This window comes from Marmota monax, unplaced genomic scaffold (genome assembly GCF_021218885.2).
Source record: "Marmota monax isolate L192 unplaced genomic scaffold, Marmota_monax_Labrador192_F-V1.1 WCK01_AAM20220418_F8-fsc00012, whole genome shotgun sequence".
NCBI lineage: Eukaryota > Metazoa > Chordata > Mammalia > Rodentia > Sciuridae > Marmota > Marmota monax.
The window spans coordinates 30,925,723-30,947,460 of record NW_026695227.1 but is presented as its reverse complement, the minus strand read 5'-3'; the positions used below and the strand labels follow the sequence as shown (position 1 = coordinate 30,947,460).

General features: G+C 52.5%; 2 protein-coding genes across 2 annotated transcripts; both read right to left on the bottom strand.

Moving 5' to 3' along the window:
- Window positions 1-5,696: 5,696 nt before the first annotated feature.
- Window positions 5,697-9,417, bottom strand: Aqp5 (aquaporin 5). The gene is made up of 4 exons (XM_046436159.1): window positions 8,915-9,417; window positions 7,687-7,851; window positions 7,153-7,236; window positions 5,697-6,343 (listed from the first exon to the last, which is right to left on the bottom strand). Exons 1-4 carry the CDS (start codon window positions 9,275-9,277, stop codon window positions 6,200-6,202), a joined length of 756 nt encoding a protein of 251 aa, XP_046292115.1. The 5' UTR covers window positions 9,278-9,417; the 3' UTR covers window positions 5,697-6,199.
- Window positions 9,418-12,396: 2,979 nt separating this feature from the next.
- Aqp2 (aquaporin 2) lies at window positions 12,397-20,470 on the bottom strand. Its single transcript, XM_046436160.2, has 4 exons — window positions 20,022-20,470; window positions 17,087-17,251; window positions 16,649-16,729; window positions 12,397-15,952 (listed from the first exon to the last, which is right to left on the bottom strand). The coding sequence occupies exons 1-4, from the start codon at window positions 20,379-20,381 to the stop codon at window positions 15,743-15,745; spliced, it is 816 nt and encodes a 271-aa protein (XP_046292116.1). The 5' UTR covers window positions 20,382-20,470; the 3' UTR covers window positions 12,397-15,742.
- Between the last annotated feature and the right edge of the window lie 1,268 nt (window positions 20,471-21,738).

Here is a 21,738-nt window from a genome sequence, read left to right as displayed (position 1 = left end):
AAGTTTTTTCATCCCTATGTATAAGTGTCTTGCAGAAATTGGCAATAGTAGGTCCTCGATAAATATTTGTTGAATTAGTGAGTGAATGAAAATTTCTTGGCCTCCTGGAGGCAGATGACTTTGATGTCTGTTTCATTTCAGCATGTTGTTCCTACAGCTTTAGACCTGTCCTTTCAGGAACTGAGGTCTTCTGATAACAAGGAAAACATCCCAACTCTGGTCCACAAGCTCCACCTTCCTCCTCTCTTCCTTCAGTCCCAGTAAAATTCCTCACCCATCCTCTTCTGTTCTTCCAGCTATCCTTGCTGGACGACTCCTTGGCATCTCACCCTGAGCAGGTTCTTGCCAGGGCCCTACTTGCAGCTCCCTGTTCTCTCCACCCCACCCCACCCCAGCTGCATGGCTCCATCCTCACTTCACTCCACACTTCTCTGCCCCCATGTTTGTTTCTGGGCACTGCTGGAGAGACTGGCCAGCCATGCCAATTGCTCCCACCATCTGTCTGACCTCAGCAGGGGCTGCAGCTATGCTCAGCAATCCTTCCACCATCCCTAGGTGACTCTCCTTTCCATTCTTCAAACCTCCCTGACTCTTCAAATACTAGCTCACTCTGGCTGTCTTGCAGCAGAGTGCCAACCTGTTCCTCCCATCCTACCTAGAAAGCCAGGCTATCAAGCCAACTTCTTCCATTCTCTCCCAGTCATGGGCTCACCAACAGCTGCCCTGGGTCCCCATGAGTGCCCTTCTTTTTTATCCACGTCAGAGGCTCCTTGTGTCTTGGCTCCCTTTAAGTGACTGGGGCCTGCTCTTGGTCATTCTCAACTATGGCTTTCACTCCTTTGTCTCCCCTAGCTTCTTACCTGTAATGTCCCTGGGTCACTTGCACACTACACTAACCCCCATCCTGTACTGAAATTGCCATGGTCAGGCCACTGTGCAACCTCTTCTGCCTTCCTCCCCTTTGACCCAATGTGGCACATGCACTGCTGATCACCTCTCACTCTTGAAGCCTCTGGTATCCTGGTTTAGGAGGCAAAGCCATCTATAGGTTCTTCCTACCTCTGCCTCTTGACTGGCTCCTCTTTTGCTCACTTTAATGCCCAGATCTTTGCTCCTGAATCACTGATTTTCTCACTCTTAATGAGATGGTGCCTGGGGAGCCTCATGTGGATAAGTGGCCTTCATACTCTCCATAGACTGTGGAGTCAGCATGGCCTCCAGCCCCAGCCTCTCTCCTGAACTCCAAGTCCATGCGCCACCCCATTTCACCTCCAACTGTCTCTGTTTGCTACATCTCCCCCTAGTGGCTCTGCATTCACTCAGATGACCAGGCCAGAACCAGGAATGATCCAGACACCCTCTCTTCCTTCAACTCTAACTGAGTGGCCAGGCTCCTGGTGGTTCTTTCTCTCATCTGCTACCTCTTCCTATTCCTATTTGCCACTGGCTCAGTTTGGCTCTTTTTATCTCAGGATTACTTCATTTAACCTTCCTGGGCTCTTAGACTATAATATAACCATGCCCCTCCATAATACTCACCTCTATGGCCAGAGATTATTTCAAAATGCCACTCTGGTCACATCATTTCTCAGCTCAAAAACCTTCAGTGGCTCCCTAGTGCCTCAGGTTCAAGTCTGAATCCATCTGTCACATGCAAAGAAGGACCTCTCTCAACATGCATCCTACCCCCTTTACTCCAATTAGGCCAAACATTTATAAAGTTTCCCAAAATGAGCTTTTAAGCCCTCCACACACTGTTTGGAATTCCTTTCCTCCTTGTCTCTTCTTTAAGACTTTGCTTAAGTACAATTCCTCTTTGAAGCCTGTCCTGGTTTCCCCCCTGAGCACGATCAGGGTAAGCTTCATAGAGAAGTCAGGCTTGAGCAGAGCCTGGGGTCAGCGGTGGCCTCTGCTTCCTAAGTGTCTCTCCTATTCCAGTGTAGAATTCCGCCCCTTTCTGGCACAGAGGAGCCATCCAACAAACACCCAAGATAGGAAGGAGTATGGATGAGGGGCACCATGGTGTCTCAGGGTACCTCAAGGGCCCATCTCCCATTCACTTCCCTCAAAAAGGGCCAGTGGAGGGCTTGTTGGACACTTACCAGGTCCCCACATTTGTCCTAGCCTCCATTTCTATACCTGTAAAACAGGCACCAAACAGAAGTGATACCTATCTGTTGAGAGCTTGTGATAAGAAAAGTAAAAGCACTGTGCAGCCTAGCACAGTGGTACTTGACTAGTTCCAGCTACCTGGGAGGCTGAGACGGGAAGATCGCTTAAGCTCATGTATTCAAGACCATTCTGGGAAACAGCATGACCTGATCTCAAACAGATAAAACAAAAATAAAATAAAACAAAAAAGCATTTTGCAATTGCCACCTGTACTACTGACTAATCATTTAGCTTCTGTGACCTCAGTATCCCCACCTATAAAATAGGGATGATAATCCCCCTGTCCCCATGTGTTGGTAGGAGTAAGTGAGCTGATATCTGGGAAAGTGGTTTCCAATCACAAAATGTCTCTTCAGTGAGACAGCTGTGGGGACTGGGCTAGGGTAAAGAAAGGTCCTGGTTGCTGTGGCAGGTCCAAGACACTCTGGAGCCCACGCTCTGGGCCCTAGAGGCTAAGAACATGAAGTGCAGTGGTAGCCCTTTCCCCCAGCTGACCTGCAGTTATAGCCTCTTTGGGTCATGGCTGACCTGGGTCAAGGAGGTCCTATACCTGCTGAGGGCAGGTGGGCATCCACCTTGGGCCTGCTCCAACTCTGACTTTGCCTGCCTCTGCCAGCTACCCCCAGACCTTGTCAAGACCCTACACTAGGCTGCCTGTAGTTGTGAGCTCTGATTGAGACCCTCTCAGGGTTTGGAGAAGATAGGGAGAGCAGGAGAGAGGGGAGGAGAGAGAATAAAGACATGATAGGAAGATCAAGGTGGCTTCTTGTGCAGCATCTCACTAATACCTACAAAACATTTAAAGTTAGGGAGGGGGAGGTCTGATATCCTCACCCATACTTGATAGAGGAGGTTGCCAAGACTGAGAGGAGTTAAGAGAAGTGATTCTGCCAGCAATCCCTCCTCCTGTCCATTTGTCTAAACAGCCAGACTCTGTCCATTGCCCACCTTTATGCCTCTTCCATCTCTCCATCATATCACCATGTCCACCTTTCACTGGTTCGAGTTTTCACTCGCAGCCCCTGGGGAAATGAGTGGGGGAGATGAAGGTGAGGAGAAGCCTTTTAGTGAAAATATAGGTTCTTCTTGGGTCCCATCTTCAGGTAGGAGGGGACTGAGTATGTGTGTGCTTGGATATGACTACACATGTGTGTGCCTCTCCAAGGATACATGAAGCCAGGCTCATAGGTCTGGTCTCCAAGTGATCCTATGAGAGTGAACGTTGGGGGAGGGTTGCTACAGCTCTGTACATCAGGAATGACCTTGTTTGTGCTGAGGGAAGGGGCACACACACACACAGAAGATGCAACCCCTTAAGTAATACTGAAGGTCTGTGTTTGGCTCAGGGCACCAGAGATGTGAGGTTTAGCATGTGTGTGCTCATGGGTGCACAGGTCTTTGTCAGCCCATAGACCCAGTGGCTTATGGAAGATCAGACACAGGAGCACAGCATCCCCTGCTGGTCAAATAGGTCTAATCACTAACAGCCCAGAGCTCTAATATGGATCCTGCCCCACCAACAGGGTCAAACTTCACCTGCTGGAAGCTCAAGACCCTCTGACTGGGTGCCCCATCCATCTCTGAGGATATATCCCCGTAGATTAACTGTTCACTATCACACTGGCCCTTGGGGCTGTCAGAGAAAGGATCATAAATTGCTGGGCTGGAGAAAGGGGCCAGCCTTCCAGTTAGCGAAGGGCTCCTCTCTCCTTCTGGGTAATGGGGTTGTGGCAACTGGGAATACGCTGCTTCCTGGTGGTCCCTGGAGCCCTCTACCTGGCATCCCTTCTTCATCTGCCTAGAGCCCAGCTCCAAGACTTGGGAAAGAGAAAATGCAGGCTGTGGATTCGGTGGATGAGGTCTCCCCCTGCTGGCAAGATCTTGCACTTGCGGACTGGCTCCCTGGGCCTGGGGCAGGTGGCCCAAGGTTGAGAACTGAGGGTGGGGTGATGGGTAGGAAGACCCTAAGGTTCTCACACACACTCTCTGCCACTTGATGTTGACCAGAAGCCAGTAAGCCGTTAGGAGTGACTGGCTCCTGTTCACAGCTGCTAGAACCCAGTTTGGAGGAAAGCTGGGTGGTCTGTGCCTCACCAGCCAGGTCTGTAGCTTTTCCCATCCCTACTAGTACATCTCCTGGCCCTGCTGGCTCCTCCTCTTCTGAAGCAAAACTGAAGACCAAGAGGAGCGGTTCCCATACCAGAGAAGCAGGAGCACAGATTCAGACACTGTCAGGAGGGCAGAGGCATGTGTGTTGCTGGTTTCTTTTCACACTACTGCATGAGCACCTGCCGAGGTGCCTGGCTTTGTTTGCAGCAGCGTCTCACCTCCACCCACTGTCTCATTTTCTCTTCACAACAACCCATGAGGTAGGTAAAAGTATTTCTATTTTACAAATAAGTTAGAGCTCCGAGAGCTTATGTTTCCCAAAGTTGTGCAGCAAGATTTGAACTCGGGTTATCAGCCTTCTTAACTGTGATGCTGAGCTGTGTCTTGAGCTGCTCATTTAAATGTGGCTTCTGCTCTCCTCCTCACAGCCAGTCCCAGGCATCTTACTCCCTTTACCTGATTGGATCCCCACAACTACTTATGAGGGAAGCCTTTTTATTCCCATTGCACAGGTTAAGAGATGGAGGTTCAGAGAAGTTAAGGAGAATTCCTGAGCAATATCAGTGGCCTCAGGACAAGAGCAGGTAAGGGCAGAGGGGAAGACCGTGGGAACACTGACAGATGGAGGCCGGAGAGACCTGGGAAAGGACTGGGCTAGGAGCAGCTTCTGGTATGTCATGGGGAATGGGATAGCTCCTCTGAGACAGGTACCCAAATGTCACCTTTTTGAAACAGCAAGGGGCAGAGAAGGGATACCAGGGTTGTTTCTCCTTTGCATGACAGAACCTGGTTGGTCACCTCCTTGGCATCTTGAGGGTCTGTGGTTGGTTTACTTCTTCACCTTGCCTGGCACACCCTAACACTTGTGCCAGACTCTTCTCAAATGGCAGGGACTTGACATAGCTGAGGGAGGAGGGGTGAGTGGGAGAGGGACAAAGGGGGTCCCTTCCTTTACTCCTTGTTCCTGGCCTATTTCTTTTTTCTTTTTGATACTAGGGATTGAACCCAGAGGTACTTAATCACTAAGCCACATCCCCAGCCATTTTTTCTATTTTATTTAGAGACAGGGTCTCACTGAGTTGCTTAGGGCCTCACTAAAGTTGCGGAGGCTTGTGATCCTCCTGCCTCAGCCTCCTGAGCTGCTGGATTACATGTGTGCCCCACCACGCCGGCCTCTAATTCTATTTCTATTTCTATATTTGGTCTCCTCTTTTCACTCTCTCCCCACCATTTCCCCATCTCTCTGATCCTCTAGTAGTCCTCTGGCCTCAGCATTCCCTTCTTTGTACAGAGGACTTGTCTTAGGTTCTCTTTGTATCCCGTGGAGATCATAGAGAGGGTATGGGATGACAAAGAGGAGAGGTGTGGGACCAATGTATCCTGAGAGGCCTCTGGGGAGAGATGGAGGCAAAACATGAGATCATTGGTTTATTAGGAAGCCCCCAACCCAAACACCAGCAGCTCACCCGTGCATCCTTGATCAGAAATAAATAAGATGGCATTCAATGAACCAGTCTACTAAGGAGCTTTGGGGGAGGGTCCACTCTCCACACCTAAGGCCTGGTTCTAGCTCTTGAGGGTCTGCAGGTGTGGGGGACCAGATAGCAGCCTCTGCTTTCTGGCCTGACCCTGAAGCAGTCAGCGAGCTTGGCATTATGCTCACAATCTCCAAGGTCTGACCCCACAGCAGCACAATCTGCCCTGTCCCAAAGAGACCCTGTTCCCACCAGACCCCAGCCACTGACCCCACCGGAGCATTTGATCATGGGGTCCTGCTCCCATCTCTAACTGTGCAGCCCAGAAGCCGGCACCTCCTCCCCAGTCAAGAGAAGGAAGCTTCGTTGTCATAGTTTTCTTCTTTTTTCTTCTGTGGTTCAGGGGCTGTCCCTGCCTGATGCTGGTCAGTGGGCGGTCAGCTCTATACTCTTCCGATGTTCTCTGGCTCATAGGTGCCTTTGATGACTGCAATACGATCACTGCGGCTCAGGGAGGTAGGGAAGAGCAGGTAGAAGTAGAGGATGGCAGCCATGGTGGCCCCCACGATGGGCCCCACCCAGAAGACCTAGTGGAGACAGACAGAGGTCAGAAGCTGAGCCCCAGGCCTCAGGGACCATGACCTTCCACACCAGAGGACAAATCCATGGGTGCTGAGAAGAGACTGACATACAGACTTCCAGACCTCTGGAGGGAACCATCTCCTTGTGCTTTAAGGACAGATACACTAACATCTTATTCCTCAATGACAGAGACCTGGATCACAGACATACAGACTCTCCAAGGAGGTAGACAGATGCCCAGAGGAACAGATCTCTTCCAACCCCACCCCAAAGAGACACAAGTGAACCATCAGAGGGAACAGAAATAGATCCTCAGACAGGGATGGGCAGAACTATCCCCTCCTCATAAAGTGACCATGAGCTCACAAAAGAGGTGACAAACAGACTGTCTAGATGGACAGATCCACAGGAACACTCTCCCAACCCCTCAACAGGCCCAGATAAATAAAACATTAGAGAGAACAGACATATAGATTCTCAGAGGGACAAACAAAATCCTCTGAGGAAATCAACACAGATCTCTTCTGTACCTCTAGAGAAAGTACAGATCTCCTTCTCTAGAAGGACAGACATTCATACACCCACATACACACTGGCCCCTTGTCTCTAGGGGCTCAGGCCACATACACCAACCCTGCCCTTCTTCTAGCCACATCCCATTCCCTTCTCCATCCCCTTCTCTCCAGCCACAGATCCCAGGCCAACCCCCAAGCTCTAGGCCCACAGCATCCAGAAAGTCTGCTCAGTTCTCCACTGCCACTGCCAGGTTTCCAGGCCCTCGTTGCCAAGGAGTCAGAAGAAGGCCCAGACTCACCCAGTGTGAGGGGCTGAACCGATTCATGACCACTGCGGGGCCAAAAGAGCGGGCTGGGTTCATGGAGCAGCCGGTGAAGTAGATCTGGATGGATGGGGACATCAGTGAGGAGACGGGGTCCTCATTCACTCCCATAAAACCCAGACTTCCCAGGGTCACACAGCAGTCCAGGGATTTAGCCAGGTCTCAAACTCCAGTCTTCTAGGACTGGTGACTGTTCCCTGCAGGGATCTTGGCTGTTGGCTTAACCGTGGACTCTATCCATGCCCTCTTTTCTTTTCTGTCCTCTGCTTAGGCTTGATTTCCTGTCCCCACCATCCCACCACACTTCCCCTTGCTCCCATCTTTTCTCAGCCAGGAGAAGGTTTGGGGGATCAAGTCTGGGGCTCAGTAGGGCCAGTCCACCAGCACCAAGACTAGGCCCTAAGCTCTACTTAGGGGCTCACTAGTCTGGAGGGGATGCCATTCTGAGGTACCAGTACTTCTGGGTGCCTCCCCCAAGTGGCACCCCAGTCAAATGTCAGCTCCACTCACCCCCACAAGGTGGCCCAGCGTGACAGACAGGCCAATGGACAGAGCTGGAGAGCCCACAGGGCTGGTGCGGCGGGAGTCAGTGGAGGAGAAGATGCAGAGTGCCAGCTGGAAGGTGAGAATGAGCTCCACTGCCACAGCCTGGCCTGGCGTTGTGTTGTTGTTGATCTGTGGGGTGGGGGGGGGGGGTGCTGGGTTAGGTAGGACCCCTGCTGCCTTCAGGTTCTGGGGCTGGGGCAGGAGGAACAGGACCTCCGAAGACACCTGGAGCCTGAGCACCTGGAAGCCAAGCCCAGTTGCCGCCTCAGAGGGGCCATTTATTGAAGAGGCTGTGTACTTCACAGTATGTAGAAGCTTGAAGCTCAGGCCTGTGGCCAAAGGGCAGCGTGTCAGGGGAGCTTTTCTTGGACTCAGTCCTGTCAACGGCTTTGCCCAATCCCCAGCCCCCACAAGCTAGCTTTTACCCTCCCTCCTGTGGGCAGCTGCCCAGTCTGCCTACTGCAAACTGCCCCTGGCCTCCTACCCGTGCCTGACCCGCTGTTGGTGCCAACCTCAAACCCGTCTCTCCAGTGTGGCTGACTCACAGCTTGACAATGGCCGTGAAAATCCTCCTCTGTGTTTGATTAATGAACCCAGTTTACATGGGACAGTGGGGTTGAAACTGGGACTGTAGAAGTAGGGAGGCAGCAGCCGGCAGGAGCAGGGGTGAGGAAAAGGGGAACAAATATTTAACAGAGACATTACGCATTGGAGGTGGGGGGGTCACATCCATGGTTCCTAAATGTAATCCCCATGACATCTGTTATGGTGTGACCATCCTGGTATAATGACTGAGGAAAAGGAAACAGAGAAGCCAACATCACCAAAACCCAGGATTTCAACCCATTTCTCTCCGGAGATTACATTAAAACTCTTCTGCTGAAGGATAGACAAGAGAGGCAAGAAGCCGTGAGGAAGGAGAGAACTCAGAGGCGGAAGGAATAAATGTAGAGGGGAGAGGCAGTAGGCCCCTAGAAGAGGGCCAGGTAGGAGCAACAGGAGCGGAGGGGGCGGAGAAGTGAGTGTGAATCAGGATGCTGCGGTCCCTCCAGAGATTCTCTTCCAGGCCTTTCTGGCAAGAGTATGCACTATCTTCCTCTGGTTGTACCCATTTTCAAGAAAGGGCACGGACCTGGTCCTGAACACACACCAGGTTCCCTGTCCATCCTTCCCCAGTCCTCTGTCCACTCACCGCGTTGACTGCCAGGTTGCCCCGGGCATTGGTCGGCACCAGCGCATAGAGGATGCCTGCCCCGGCGATGGCACCCACCAGCTGGGCTGCCACGTAGAAGACTGCCCGGAGCAGTGAGATCTGGTTGCCTATTAAGAGGGCCAGGGTGATGGCAGGGTTGATGTGGCCCCCGCTCACGGGCCCCAGGGCCTGGGCCATAGTGCCTATGGCCAGACCAAAGGCCATGGAGATCTGCAGAATGGAGGGCAGCGCAGATGGCCACTTGAGGGCTGAGCCGAGGCCGAAGAAAACGAAGATGAGGGTGGCCAGGAACTCTGCAAACACGGCCTTGAGGAAGGCCACGGAGCACACCTCTGTCTTCATGGTGGCCTTGGGGGCCCGGCGGCAAAGGCCGCGACAGGGGGCGGCCGTTCGGGCAGTGGAGGAGGCGGGGGCAGGGGTCTGGCTGCGAGGCGCCGCGCGCTCTCCAGCGCCCACTCCGTGGCTGGCTGCCTGGCGCGGGCCGGCCAGGGGCGCGTTATATAGAGGGCGGGCGTCCCGCAGCGGGACTAGCACGGGGGGGCAGTGGGCGGCTCCCGCGCTCGGGGCCCAGGGCAGCGCGCAGGGCACAGACCTGGCGGCAGCCGCCCGTTCGCCGCCGCCCCGGACCCCGCGCGCCCCCGACCCGGCGCCTGCCCCCCCGCCAGGGCAGCGGCGGACCCGCCCGGGCCACGTGACCCAGGCCGCAGTGTAGACGGGCCCGGCGGCGGAGTACCCGCGCATGGTGCTCTCAGAAAAGCTCCCGCGCTCTAGTCCGCGATGTGTGTCCCGAGCTCCTTGGGAGATGTGGCGAGGTCTGGACTCTCCAGGCCGACAGCGCCCTGGAAGTCTATCTCCGCTGGGCCTTCACCTCTGGCCGTGGTCTTCGCCTTTCCTTCTCTTCAGTTCTTTGGTCCAGCTTCTCCTTTTCCTCCTGCGATCCGAGCATCCTGACCCGGCCTCACCCACGGCTGGGCTGGAGTGATGCGGTTCCCTGAGGACAGCGCCTCTTAGCTCCCTGCCAGCGGGTGGTGGAGGCGGTGCGGCCGTCGTGGGCCTCTCCCCGGCCCGGCCCCGGCTGGAGCGGGGGCGTTAGGACCAGAGGCACTGTGCCAGCCCGCCCTGGCGATTAGCAACCTCCACGCCGCGTGTCCTGGCAGTACGGGGCTGCACAGCTGACTTCCAGAGGTGCCCTCCACCGCTGCTTTCCCAGGGCACAGCCCTCTTGGGGATCCCGCGAGTCTGCTGGAGTTGGGTGCTGCGAGTTACCCTTGTCAATAGGACAGGAGGGGGGACAATTCGGGTTTATTTTGGAGTCAGGGAAAAAGTCCTGGGACTCTGGCGAATCAGAGAGTACAGAGGCACCGCTGACCTTCCATGCGGGTCTTGGCCTCCCCCACCTCCCTTCCATAAGTCTTGCACTATGGTTTCAGCTTTTCCTTCTCTTCCGCCTCCTCCTCTCTCCCCCTTTAGTCACTACCTTTGAACACTCCCTAGGTCTTGATTTCGCTCTGCTGCATTCTCTCTGCTTCTTATCCCTCCCCTGTCAGTCTTTCCCTGGGCTCCATTAACTGATGTTCTCGTCTTTTTTTTTTTATGTTTATTTATTTTTTTAGTTGTAGTTGGACACACTACCTTTATTTCATGTATTTAAATGTGGTGCTGAGGATTGAACCCAGGGCCTCGCACGTGCTAAACGAGTGCTCTATCATTGAGCCAAAACCCCAGCCCCAATCTTGTCTTTTTACCTCTCTTAATCTCTGTCCCTTTCCAGTCCTCTGTCTCTTCCCTGCTTTCTTTTTCTCAGTCTGTCACTCCTCAGTCCTTCTCCCCTTTCCTTTTCAATCTTTCAGTCTGTCTTTAAATTATCTCCCTCCCTCTCTCTCTCACACTGTCATATTCTTTGTTTTATCCTTCCTTCCTTCCTTTGACAGTCTAGGTTTGTCTCTATTCATCTTTCTCCTATTTCACCTTTCTTCTGCCTCTTAATTTATGTGTCTTCTTGTTTCTGTCTTCACCTCATTCTTGGACTGGGCAACACTTTCTTCCAGTTTTCCCCAACCCCCAGCTCCTAGTCCCTCTCGTGGCTCCTCTCACCCCTCCTCTCAGCCCTCTGTCTTCCTATGGCCAGGTTTGGCATGTGGGGAATGAGCTTGGAGGGCTCTTCAGAGCAAGGATCCACCCTCAGGATCCTGGTAAAGGAACTACACCCCCAACCCCACCATGTATGTTTGAGAAGCACTTAGCACAGTACCTGGCATAGAGGAAGTCTCAGTAAAGAATTCTGCTGTGGGTATTAATTTTAAAAGCCACCTGAGGATTTGAGCCCTAGGGTACAGCAGAGGGAGAGAACAGGTGTCTTCTGTCAGTTTGTCCAACTGGGGCTTTGGGGAGGAGCACACAGGAAAGCCAAGGACCTGGTATGGGGCTCCATAGCAGCAAAGAGGCCAAAGAAAACAGGGGCCAAAGAAATCCCGCTATTGTTCCGACTCTGCTCTGGCATTTCCTGCTGGAGCTGCTCCTCCCCCACATCTTTCTTAAGACAGGAGGGCTGTATGTCCTTTCTCATTTGTGTCCAACGAAGGGCCCTAACCCCAGCAGGACATGGCAGCTATATGTAAGATTTTCTTCAGGGCTTGGGGCTCAGATTGGACAATGACCCTGATGATCCCAGAGGCCCTGGGGTCAGACTCCACTGCTAACTCCTCTTCAGTCTAACTTTCCACCTTTTTTCTCATCCTTTCTTCTCAGCACTGTCTTTATGAATTCACAAGTCTCCAGCTCCGTCATTTTGGAGTGGGCAGAACTCAGAAGTGCTCACAGGAGGCTGAACCAATCTGGGAAACTTCTACCTGGGGATTTGAACTTAGTCCTTTTCAGCTTATGAAAGATAAGAAGTTGTTCTTGCCATTTTATTGATTCAGAAATAATCTATAAAATTATATTTAAATTGACCTCTACTGTTTGATTTAATTCCAAGCTACTTTGTGAAGAAAACTAAACCCAGAGGTTACTTGCTCAGGATCACACAGTGACCTGAGATGGGAACCACAGGTTGCTACACAGACTTTGTCATCAGGAGTGAACCTGGTGAAGCTAAGGGAGGTCAAGATTACTCACAAGAGGCAGCTGATTCTGTTTCTTAGGCCTGTGCCTGAGGTCCTTCCATCTCTCTAATATCAGGGTTACTGTGTCCCCAGGTTGTTATAAGAAACTACTGGAATTATTATGTCCTGAAATTGTGTTTGCACTGAGCATTCCAGGTCCTGTCCTGTTACCTCTAGAGGAATGTGTCTCCCTGAGAGAGAGATAGATCTCATCACTGTGACAGTGGGAACTGGAATCTCTCAGAGAAACCCTCTCCTTTGGATTCCTTGAGCTGCAGTAGAAATGGTAGGGAGCCTAGCCTGTCTTCTGGCACCTGGACTGTATTGACCATTTCCAAGTTGTGGAAGAAACAGCACTTACTGACAAATGAGCATTTATTGAGAGCTTACTATATGCAGAGCACTGTGTTAGATAAGACCCATAAGGGAAGATAGGAGAGTACCATCCAAGAACTGGAAGGAGCCCTGTCCACAAAGGGTTTACAATCTAGCTGGGAAGCATTGTATTATATAAACAGAATCACAGCTTAAAGATATTAAAAAAAAAAAAGCAAATTTGCAGGTACAAAGTCATTTGACACAAAATGGGAATGTGGGTGACCTGTGTAAATCTACATCATGTACAACCAGAAAAATGAGAAGTTATACTGCATTTATGTATGATGTGTCAAAATGCATTCTACTGTCATGTATAACTAATAAAAAAAGAATGAAATAATGACATTTGCTGGTAAATAGACAGAAATGGAAAAAAAAAAAAAAAGGAATGTGTGGATGGATGCCGCTGGGACCAAGTGGTCAGCCACCTCCTCCTCTCAACTCAGGGCCTTCTCTGTCCCTAGCTGGAGGTCTGTCCACCTGCCTCCATGCTGCCCTGCCTCTGTCTGGTTTGGGTGTACCTGATCTCCACCTTCCTCCTGACCAGGAGCTTAAGGGCAGAAACTAGCCTCATGTTCTTTGTCATTTCCTCCCTACCCCGCTACCACCCTTTCCAAGGGTCTGTGTCTACCACAAGACTGTGGGCTGGGTTGGGCTGGGCTGGACAAGCCCAGCTGAATGTTCTAGTTTCTGCCAGGGCCTCCCAGGAGGAGCCTAGGGTTTGCCTCAGTGAAAAGATCATGGGATTTTGTATAATAATACCTGACTTCAATCTTGACTCAGTCACTGTATTCTAACTGACTTTAGGCAGGTCTCTTAGCCTCAGATTCTGAATCTACAAGATGGGGGGAACCGTATTTACTCTTCCTATCTCACAGGGTTGGGAGGTTATCACAGGGATTCCAAGGAAGTGCTTTGGAAATAGTTTTAAAGCTTATATGGGACTGGGGACCTTGTCCTTCCAGAATCTGTCTGAAGTTTTAGGATTAGATGAACTAATGCATGTGAGTCGGCCAGCATAGTGGCTGCCAAACAGAGATTCTTAGTAACTTGTCAATTTCTCATCCACTCCCATCACATGGAATCCTGCTTTGACCTTTGGTCTTAATATGGGCAATGGGGGCTACAAGTGTAGGGGAATCTCACATTTAGTTTTGGGGGAGATGCAATGCAGGAAGCAGTACAGAGAGAAATTCTTGGCACCTTCTAGAGGGGTTTGGTGGAGGGAAGCAGGGTGGACATAAGGTAACTTTCTGCCTTTGAACTTCCAGAGCAAGGGCACAAGCTGCCAGGAGGACAGCTCCAGAGGTCACTGGAGTCTCTGACTCTACCCCTCCCCAGCAGTGAGGCCAAGTTTCTTTTACCAGCTGTGGGGGTTTGGGAGGGTCCTCTCCATAGCACCTGTGACACAGGGCAGCCTTTTACTGACTCTAAAGAAAGTCCTGGTCCAGAAAGACAAGAAAGAACCTAGCTGAGAAGGGGAATAGTTACAGAGATTCCTCATGCCACAGACCATCTGTGAAGGGATTGGAGGGGGCTCAGGTGAGGGACACAGAGGGAGCTTGGTACAGTGCGGGACAGACACAGACAAAAGGCTTGAAAGCCTGGGGGCGACAGAGAACATGGAAAAGTGGGCTCTAGGTGTGATTCCCTGGGTTAGTTATTATGCAGCAGGCTGGAGAGGGAGGAGGGAGGGGATGGATGGGCTGCGTAGCCGGAGGAAGGAAGAGGAAGAACCGCCAGTTTGTGCTCAGGGTAAGGGGAGGTTCAGAGGCTAGACCAGGATGGAGCCAGCCCCAAACCCATTTTCTTCTGCCTGGACCTGGGGCTCCCACGCAATGAAGGAAATAGAGGAGGCTGAGGGTCAAGGCCCTTTGCATACTCCTCCCATCCGAGGAAGCAGAAATAATGAAAATGAACCTAATAATGCGTGATAATGGTATTAAGAATTACAGTTCACACAGCATCTTTACATGCATCATCTCACTTAATCCCAGTTAATCATATCTGAGAAACATTGCTCTGGCTTGGAAAATTTAGAAGCCTGTGTTCTAGACTCAGACCTGCTTCTGCCTGGGCAAGTAATTTCCCTTTTCTGGTCCTGAGAGTCCACAATGATAACTGTCCTGTGGTGGGTGCCAGAAATGAGTGGAGCACAGCAAGGAGAGGAAGGGACAGAGGGAACAGAGAGTTCTGAGGGAAGGAGTGCTGCCTGGCGAGGAGGGCAGGTGACAGAGGGGTGCTGCCTGGTGCCAGGGATTGTATGCCTGAGTGCCTTGCCCAGCCAGCTATAGGTGTGTGCTGGGCGAGAGGGCTCACTTGCGAAACTGAGTGTCTCCTTTCAAGAAGTGTCCAGTTGCAAATCTCCCCGCTCTGAGACAAAGGCCAGAGGCCCACAAAGGGTTTTTGTTTCCTCTACCCAAGTGCAAGGCTAATCTCTGGGTCTGGGGCCCCCATAAGGGTTGTGTACAGACTCACACACAGGTGTGCATACACATATAATTGCTTTCCCCTTTGAAGATTCCTCCCTCAGGACAGGAAGGAAATCCTTGGCTACTCAATTCTCCTTTTTCCAGAGGCCATTTCTAAAGGAGCAGTTCTCTGGTGATATTTCTCTGCCTCCAGCAATAAGTCCTGCCAAATCTTGAGGCCCAGCCCAGCAACTTGGGAGAATTTTCCAGAACAGGCAGGGTAAGGGGTGGAAATTAGAGCCCACTCTTCCCTTTCTTCTGGAGATGACTGGTAGGGAGGACTCATTCGCTGCAGAGGAAGTGGATTTATTGCAGGTGTGGGAGGAGGGGGGATCAAGGTTAGAAGCAAGAAGTCCCCAGTCCTGCATATACTTGCACCACTGTAGTCATACTGTTCACACTCAGGAGTGTGCAAACCCTGCATCTGAGGACAAAGAAACTCGGGGATGAACACACATTGCATATTAGCAAAACTGGATGCACCCATCCCAGAACCCCAAGGTTGGGTTTGTGCACTCCTCACCCAGAACTTGGGTATAGGCTCTCCAGAGCTTTCAGCCCTGGCCCACCTGCCCCTCCTTTCTCCCAGGCTAGGTCCTCAAGTCCCCAGATCCCGGTCTTTTGAACTCCCTGGCTCACAACCTCAGAGGAGGAGATCTACCAGGCTCCCGACTCCCTGACCCCACAGCTGCCCCCTCCCTGCGGGCTCACGCTGCTGGCCAGCCCTTGGCCTGGAAGTAGCTATTCTGCATTTGGGACCAACGTCGGGTCGAGGGGGTGGTAAGAAGGACAGGGTGGGCCCTTCCAAGGTGGACTGGAGGCCCGCGGGGTGGCGGCGCGGTAGAGCTCAGTGCTCAGGCCTTGCTGCCACGCGGCAAGCTCTGCGGCGAGTGCAGCTCCACAGACTGGCGCCGTCGCACCTCGCGCTCCTCCCAGTCGCTGTCCGGCTCCAGGCCCTTCAGCACGGCCAGGCGCTCCGACAGGCTCTTGGCGGAGGGGAAGAGCAAGTAGTTATAGAGGAGGGAGCCCACGATGGCGCCCACCAGGGGTCCAATCCAGAAGACCTGCAGGCAAGCAGAGCGCACTGGCACAGTCTGGGGCTTAGGACATGCTCTCCTTTCTTTTCCCTGTGGGAAAGCAGGCCTCTCACACCGCTAATACAGTAAAATGCTTATTTATATAATTAGCAATGACAACATGAACTGATGAGGGCAACTTACTAGTGCAAGGGGTAATGGGGCAATTTTTGAAGCAGACTGTCTGAATGTGAAACCTGATTCCATCTTGCTGTGTGATTTTAGCCAAGTCACTTACACTCTCTGTGCCTCAGTTTCCTTTCCCTATAAGGATGCTTACCTCCTGGGATTGTGAAAACTAAATGAATTAATATTTGCAAAGCACTTAGAACCTAGCATTAAATAGGTGATAAATAATAAAAATATGTGTTAGCTGGTATAAATATTTCCATTTACTGAGTTCTAAGTGCCAGGCACTGTGGTATCTGGTTTACACTGGTAAACTTCCTTATTTTTCCCAAGAAGCCACTAAGGTAAGAACTATTGTTATCCTCATTTACAGGTGGGGACAGGGAGGGGGAACTGAGTCTCTAGCCCATTGTACCGAAGGATGGAACGCAAGTCTTCCCAGGACACCAGAAGGTGTGTGTAGGTTTGGGGTACAGCTGCTGAGCTCCCTCCCCCATTTGTCATCCCTCTGGAAAGATTTCTGGGAAAGTGGAAGGCAGGGGTTTCAGCCATTACCCAGTGGTCGTCAAACTTGCCGGTGATGATGGCTGGAGCCAGGGAACGGGCAGGATTCATGGAGCAGCCAGTGTAGTAGATCTATGATGGGAAGGAGGGTCAAGGAGGGAAGGAGGGTGAAGACAGAGCCAGGTGCCCTTGTCCCCCTCTCCAATGCTTGATCTCAACCTAAGGAATCTATATGATGGACAATTAATTTCATAATTTAATTACTGGGCTCTGTATTCATTTGAGGCTAGAGTGATATCTGTCCCTCTGGGGTGTCTGAGAATCAAAGCTTCTGGGTTGTGTGTCACTCTTGGGTGTTCTAGTATCTGTCCTTCTGGGGGTCTTTGCATCTGTCACTTTAGAGAGTTCTATGTGTGTACATCTGTTTCTTTGGGGAAGGTCTTTGGGTCTATTCCTCTAAGGAGGCTGGAACCCACAGCCATTACTTACTCCAAGGAGGTGGCCCAGTGCCACCGAGAAACCGATGGAGAGAGCAGGGCTGCCCGGATTGTCTCCATGACGCTCATCAGTGGAGGCAAAGATGCAGAGCACCAGCTGCAGGGTCAAGAAGAGCTCCACAGTCACCGCCTGGCCAGCTGTCGTGTTGTGGTTGAGCTGGGGACAGGATGGGAATTAGCAGGGAGGCACTGACCAACCATGCATCCCTCTCTGCTCCATCTTGCTGCCCACCTGCTGTTGGCTCCAGGGAGGCTTCTGGGCTGGGAGGCCAAACTCCTTAGCTGGAACTATTACTACTTTCCTCCGGGTCCCTGCCCTGAGGGAAGAGGTGGACCCCAGGAGTGCTCACAACACCCAACCAGAGGTGGAAAACAGACTCCATAGCCCCATTAGATTTACGGGCTGAGGTTATGTCTCTACAGCATGAGAGGAAATGAACACTGTGACCCAGAGTTCCTGTTCCAGAAGCACCTATGGGAAGAGGCTTCGACTGCAGCAGGAAGTTTTGAGCCAGGTAACAGGGAGGCCTTCTTCTCTAGGCCACATGATTCTGATGCAACAGGAAGCTGGGGGTCTTTCTTCCTGGGGTCAAATGGCTTCCCAGGATAAGGTCTAGGGACTCAGGTCTAGGGACTCTAGCCCTCAGGTCCTGATGTGCCTCTCCTCCACAAGTCCTGCGCAGGAGCCTTTCCCCTTGACTCTGCCAGCTCCCCATTTCAGGCCTTAGTTCTGCTGATGGGCTGCTGCCTGCACATCCTGTGCAGGCCAGGGTGAAGCCTTCAGACTCACATGGGGTGCCCTTGGTCCCACCAGACCCTGTCCTGGGTAAGTAGTGAACCTGGGGCTGAGCAAAGAGGCAGTTTCATAACCAGGCCACACCCAGCATGGGTTTTGTCATCCTGTATGTGCCCTGCACCCTGCCCTCTGGGCACTGCACTGGGTGAAGCTACGACAGCTCTCAACTCTCACGCTGCTTCTCCAGACTCTGAACCCCGACCCCTGGTTCTTAGACCTCAGGCAATACGCTGGGTCTTTCTAGGGTCTATCCTCACTCTGACCTTGTTTAATGTCAGAGCCTCCAGGGGATAGAGAAAAGAGCTTTGGAGGCAAACACTTTTTGGAGGCCTCTGGTTTGCTGGAGGATCCTATTCACTTTGGCCTCAGTTTCTCCTGCTGTAAATGGGAATAACAAAACACATTCTGGAGGACTGTGTGAGGACTGGAAATGACAAGGGCAGAGCCACAGCCCCATTCCTGCTGGTAAATGGCTGTGATGGTATGAATGACGGAATGGGCTGGTGTCAGATAGCTCTGGGGCTGTTTCCAGGTGCTGCCACTTACTGGTTCTGTGGTTTGTGTCAATTGGATGCTGAGCTTCAATTTGCCGCTCAGTGTGGGGGGACTACAGAATTTACCCCACAGTGTTGAACCAAGGACAAGATGGTATCTGTCCTGGCACAGGGCAGATGTACAACCATGGCAGCTTCCTGGTGGCCTGGCCGGCTCTCGGTGTCCTCAGAGGATACCTGGGACAGACTTGGAGGTCATCCGGCTCTCCCTAGCTTCAGGACAAGTCCAGCCCACTACTGCCCCATTCCGCCAGGCAGGGTTCTCTCCAGTTCCTCAAGATGGTAAATGCTGGGAAGTATGTTGGAAGACCCTTCCCAGGCCCTTCCCTTCTGAGGCTGTAAAATGGTGGAGCAGCAGGAGTGAGTATTCCCCAGCACCTCTTAGTGCTCCCAGTGCCCTACCATTAGGGAAGGACTTTTCTGCCATGGTCTCAGGAAGTTCCTCTTTCAGTCTAACTGGACCTCTCCCCCTTGCAAAATGAACTCATTTTCTTCTCAATGGAAATAGGCACACTCTGTTCACCACTTTACCCATTCTAGCTTTTTTTTTTTTTTGTCCCTGGGATCCCAGCCTCATCGTGTCTTCTATTCTGAAGAAGAGATAAATCCCCCAACTCTGCCCTTCCTGTGAGGAAGGCCCCCTGTACAGATGGTAGCAGAGACTGCAGGACACTTCAGAGATATCAGAGCCCAGGGAGGGAGTAGGCCAAGAAATGTGGGACCCTGGGGCGTGAAAGAGGCCCTTACTGTCCTGCCTTGGGATGGGGGTGCAGAGTGGGAATTGTGCTGAGGGGACCAAGCCCACCATGCCACTCAGGGTCCCAGACCTGAGCAAATGCAGGTGAGAGGAAGGCTCCTGATGTCCCCTCAGCTCCCAAAGTGCCCAAGGTGCTTCCTCTGGTATTGACAGACTATAGAACTCTTGGCCCCTCACTCCCCTTCCTGAGCCTCAGCTTCTGTGTTTGTAGCCCAAGGCTTGGATGGTGGCTCGGGAACATTGGTCAGGAGGAAAGAGCATGGGTCTCAGAGTCAAGCCCAGGTTTGAAGGGTGGGTGGTGCTTTCCCTTGCTGAATCTCAGGTCTTACAACTTTAAGAAATGAGCATGCCCATCTCTACCTGGCAGGACTGTTGGGAGGTGTTAGAGGGTGGCATGTGAGGAATGACCATCGTGAGGCCCAAACACAGTAGATACTGCAGAAGGTCCTGTCCCTCTTCTCTCCAAAAGACCCTAGTGGCTGCACCCTAAGGTTCCTTCCAGTGCAGAAAGCCCGCCTGCTCTGAATGCTGTCCCCTGCTGAGTTCTGGCCCAGTCCTCACTGTACTGTAGACATCGGGTCCAACAGAAACCTCGATGCCCTCTTCCTCTAGATTTGTGGCGGAAGATCCAGCCGACCATCCATGCCCGGCCTCCATTCTGACACCTCCTCCCTGTTCTCCCAGGGTGCGGTGCTCCTGGCTCCAGCCCATCTCTAGCTCTCTTTCTCCCCACCCAGACCCCCAGCCAGAGCCCGTCCCTCCCATCTCATCCCTTACAGGACCTGCCCCTGGTGGAAGGGGCCAAGTTTTGGCTACTCACAGCATTGACAGCTAGGTCCCCGCGGATTTCTGCTGGCGTGATCTCATGGAGCAGAGCGGCCCCCGCCACAGCCCCCAGCAGCTGGGCAGCCAGGTAGAAGGCAGCCCGGAGGAAGGACACGTGGCAGCCCACCAGGAAGGCTACAGTCACAGCAGGGTTGATGTGGGCCCCGCTGACCTGGCCCAGAGCTTGTACCAGGGTGCCGATGCCTAGGCCGAAGGCCATGGCGATCTGCAGCACAGAGGGTTGGGCCTGCGGCCAGTTGAGGGCTGAGCCCAGGCCAAAGAAGACAAAGAGGAGTGTGGCCAGGAACTCGGCGAACACGGCCCTGGAGAAGGCTATGGACCGGAGCTCCCACATGCTGCGGGGCCTTACGCGGGCCGCCCGGCGGCTGGGGCCAGGAGGTTTGTGGTGCTCTCTGTCTCTCTCTCTGGGGCCCTGGGCGGCTGGGCTGTGCGCACTTATAGGGTGCCTCCATCCTGGATCTGGGCACGTGGGATGGAGGTGGAGTTTAGGCCAATACCTCTTCTCCCTCATGGCTGCCCCCGCTCCCAACCTTGGCCCCTGCCCACCTGCATGTCTATCACCCCATCTTTGCTTTCACAGCTGACTAATGTTCCCCATTAATGAGCTCCAGATAAGGACTGACGTCCCCTGTTTTCCGTGTTTGTTCCCTTGGTTACCCCAGGGTTACTGCCCCAGGGCCTCCCCAACCCCCACAGCAATCTGCAAATGCCCGTCCTCTATAGCACAGTGCAGCCAATGTCCCTCTCTCACCCAGAACTGACCATGAGATGTCAAAGCTACCTAGCTTCTAGTGACTGGGAATTTCTTCCTGCTGTCTGACCTCCATTTATTCCTTCTTGAAGGGGATGGAAAACAACTGGTCAACTTGTGACAAAGTTCCAAGGCATAAAGGAACTTTGTGTTTTGTGCTTTCTTGTGGTTAATCTCCCCTAAGTCATTAAGCATCAGCTCTTCCCTGGAGTCCCAACCAGAGAGCAGCTCCCATAGCCTGGAGGCAGGGGTAGTTTCAGTGGTACTAGGACCCAGGGTCAACTGAGGAAGCTGACTTCCATTCCAGCATCACCCTGCTCCTGCTCTGACACACAATTGTTTTGTTCTTTCTCTGTAAAATGGAGGCATGAAACTACCTTACAGGATTGGGATTTGAATTAAAAGAAACAATGGGTATAAAGCCCTCAAAGCAGCACCTGGCTCACAGTAGTCATTACCAATGGTTTTATTTGTGCTCTGAGAGGAACAGGTCCCTAAACTCAGGGGCCCAGAAGCTGTGACAGGCTCTAGGCACCCCCTGGAGTTCAGAGCCATCTGGGCCACAGAGTGAGACATTTCTGTGGGGTGGTGAGCTGTGCAGGCTCTGGGAGACCATGATACCTGATAAGCGACTCTCTGGCCTTGGTGCCACTAAGTCCAACCAGTGTCCCCATAAGGCCATCCCCTGCTATCACTGCTATAGTCACTGGGGTGCTGGAGAGGCTCTTCCCTGAGCCCTCTAGCCCTGCCCCTTCGTTGAGGGGATCACAGTGAGGTCAGGAGGATGGGCTTCTGGACCTCTAGGCCAGTAGGTCCTTGGGCAAGTCACAGTCCCAGAAATGGAAATATGGGAGGGGTTGGAAACTACAGTGTAGAACTCCTTGTGTTATATCCTAGGAGAGACAGTAAGGCCCAGAGAGGGCAAGTAGCTTACCCAAGG

Bases quoted from the DNA above. Each gene is read 5' to 3' on its own strand.
- Aqp5 (XM_046436159.1), bottom strand. From the start codon at position 9,277: ATGAAGACAGAGGTGTGCTCCGTGGCCTTCCTCAAGGCCGTGTTTGCA. The intron at 7,852-8,914 runs GTGAGTGGACAG...CCCACCCCACAG, and splicing joins GCAACCTGGCAGTCAACGCG to ATCAACAACAACACAACGCC. The intron at 7,237-7,686 runs GTGAGTGGAGCT...CCATCCATCCAG, and splicing joins CGCTGGGCCACCTTGTGGGG to ATCTACTTCACCGGCTGCTC.
- Aqp2 (XM_046436160.2), bottom strand. From the start codon at position 20,381: ATGTGGGAGCTCCGGTCCATAGCCTTCTCCAGGGCCGTGTTCGCCGAG. The intron at 17,252-20,021 runs GTGAGTAGCCAA...TCCTGTCCCCAG, and splicing joins GGGACCTAGCTGTCAATGCT to CTCAACCACAACACGACAGC. The intron at 16,730-17,086 runs GTAAGTAATGGC...TTCCCATCATAG, and splicing joins CACTGGGCCACCTCCTTGGA to ATCTACTACACTGGCTGCTC.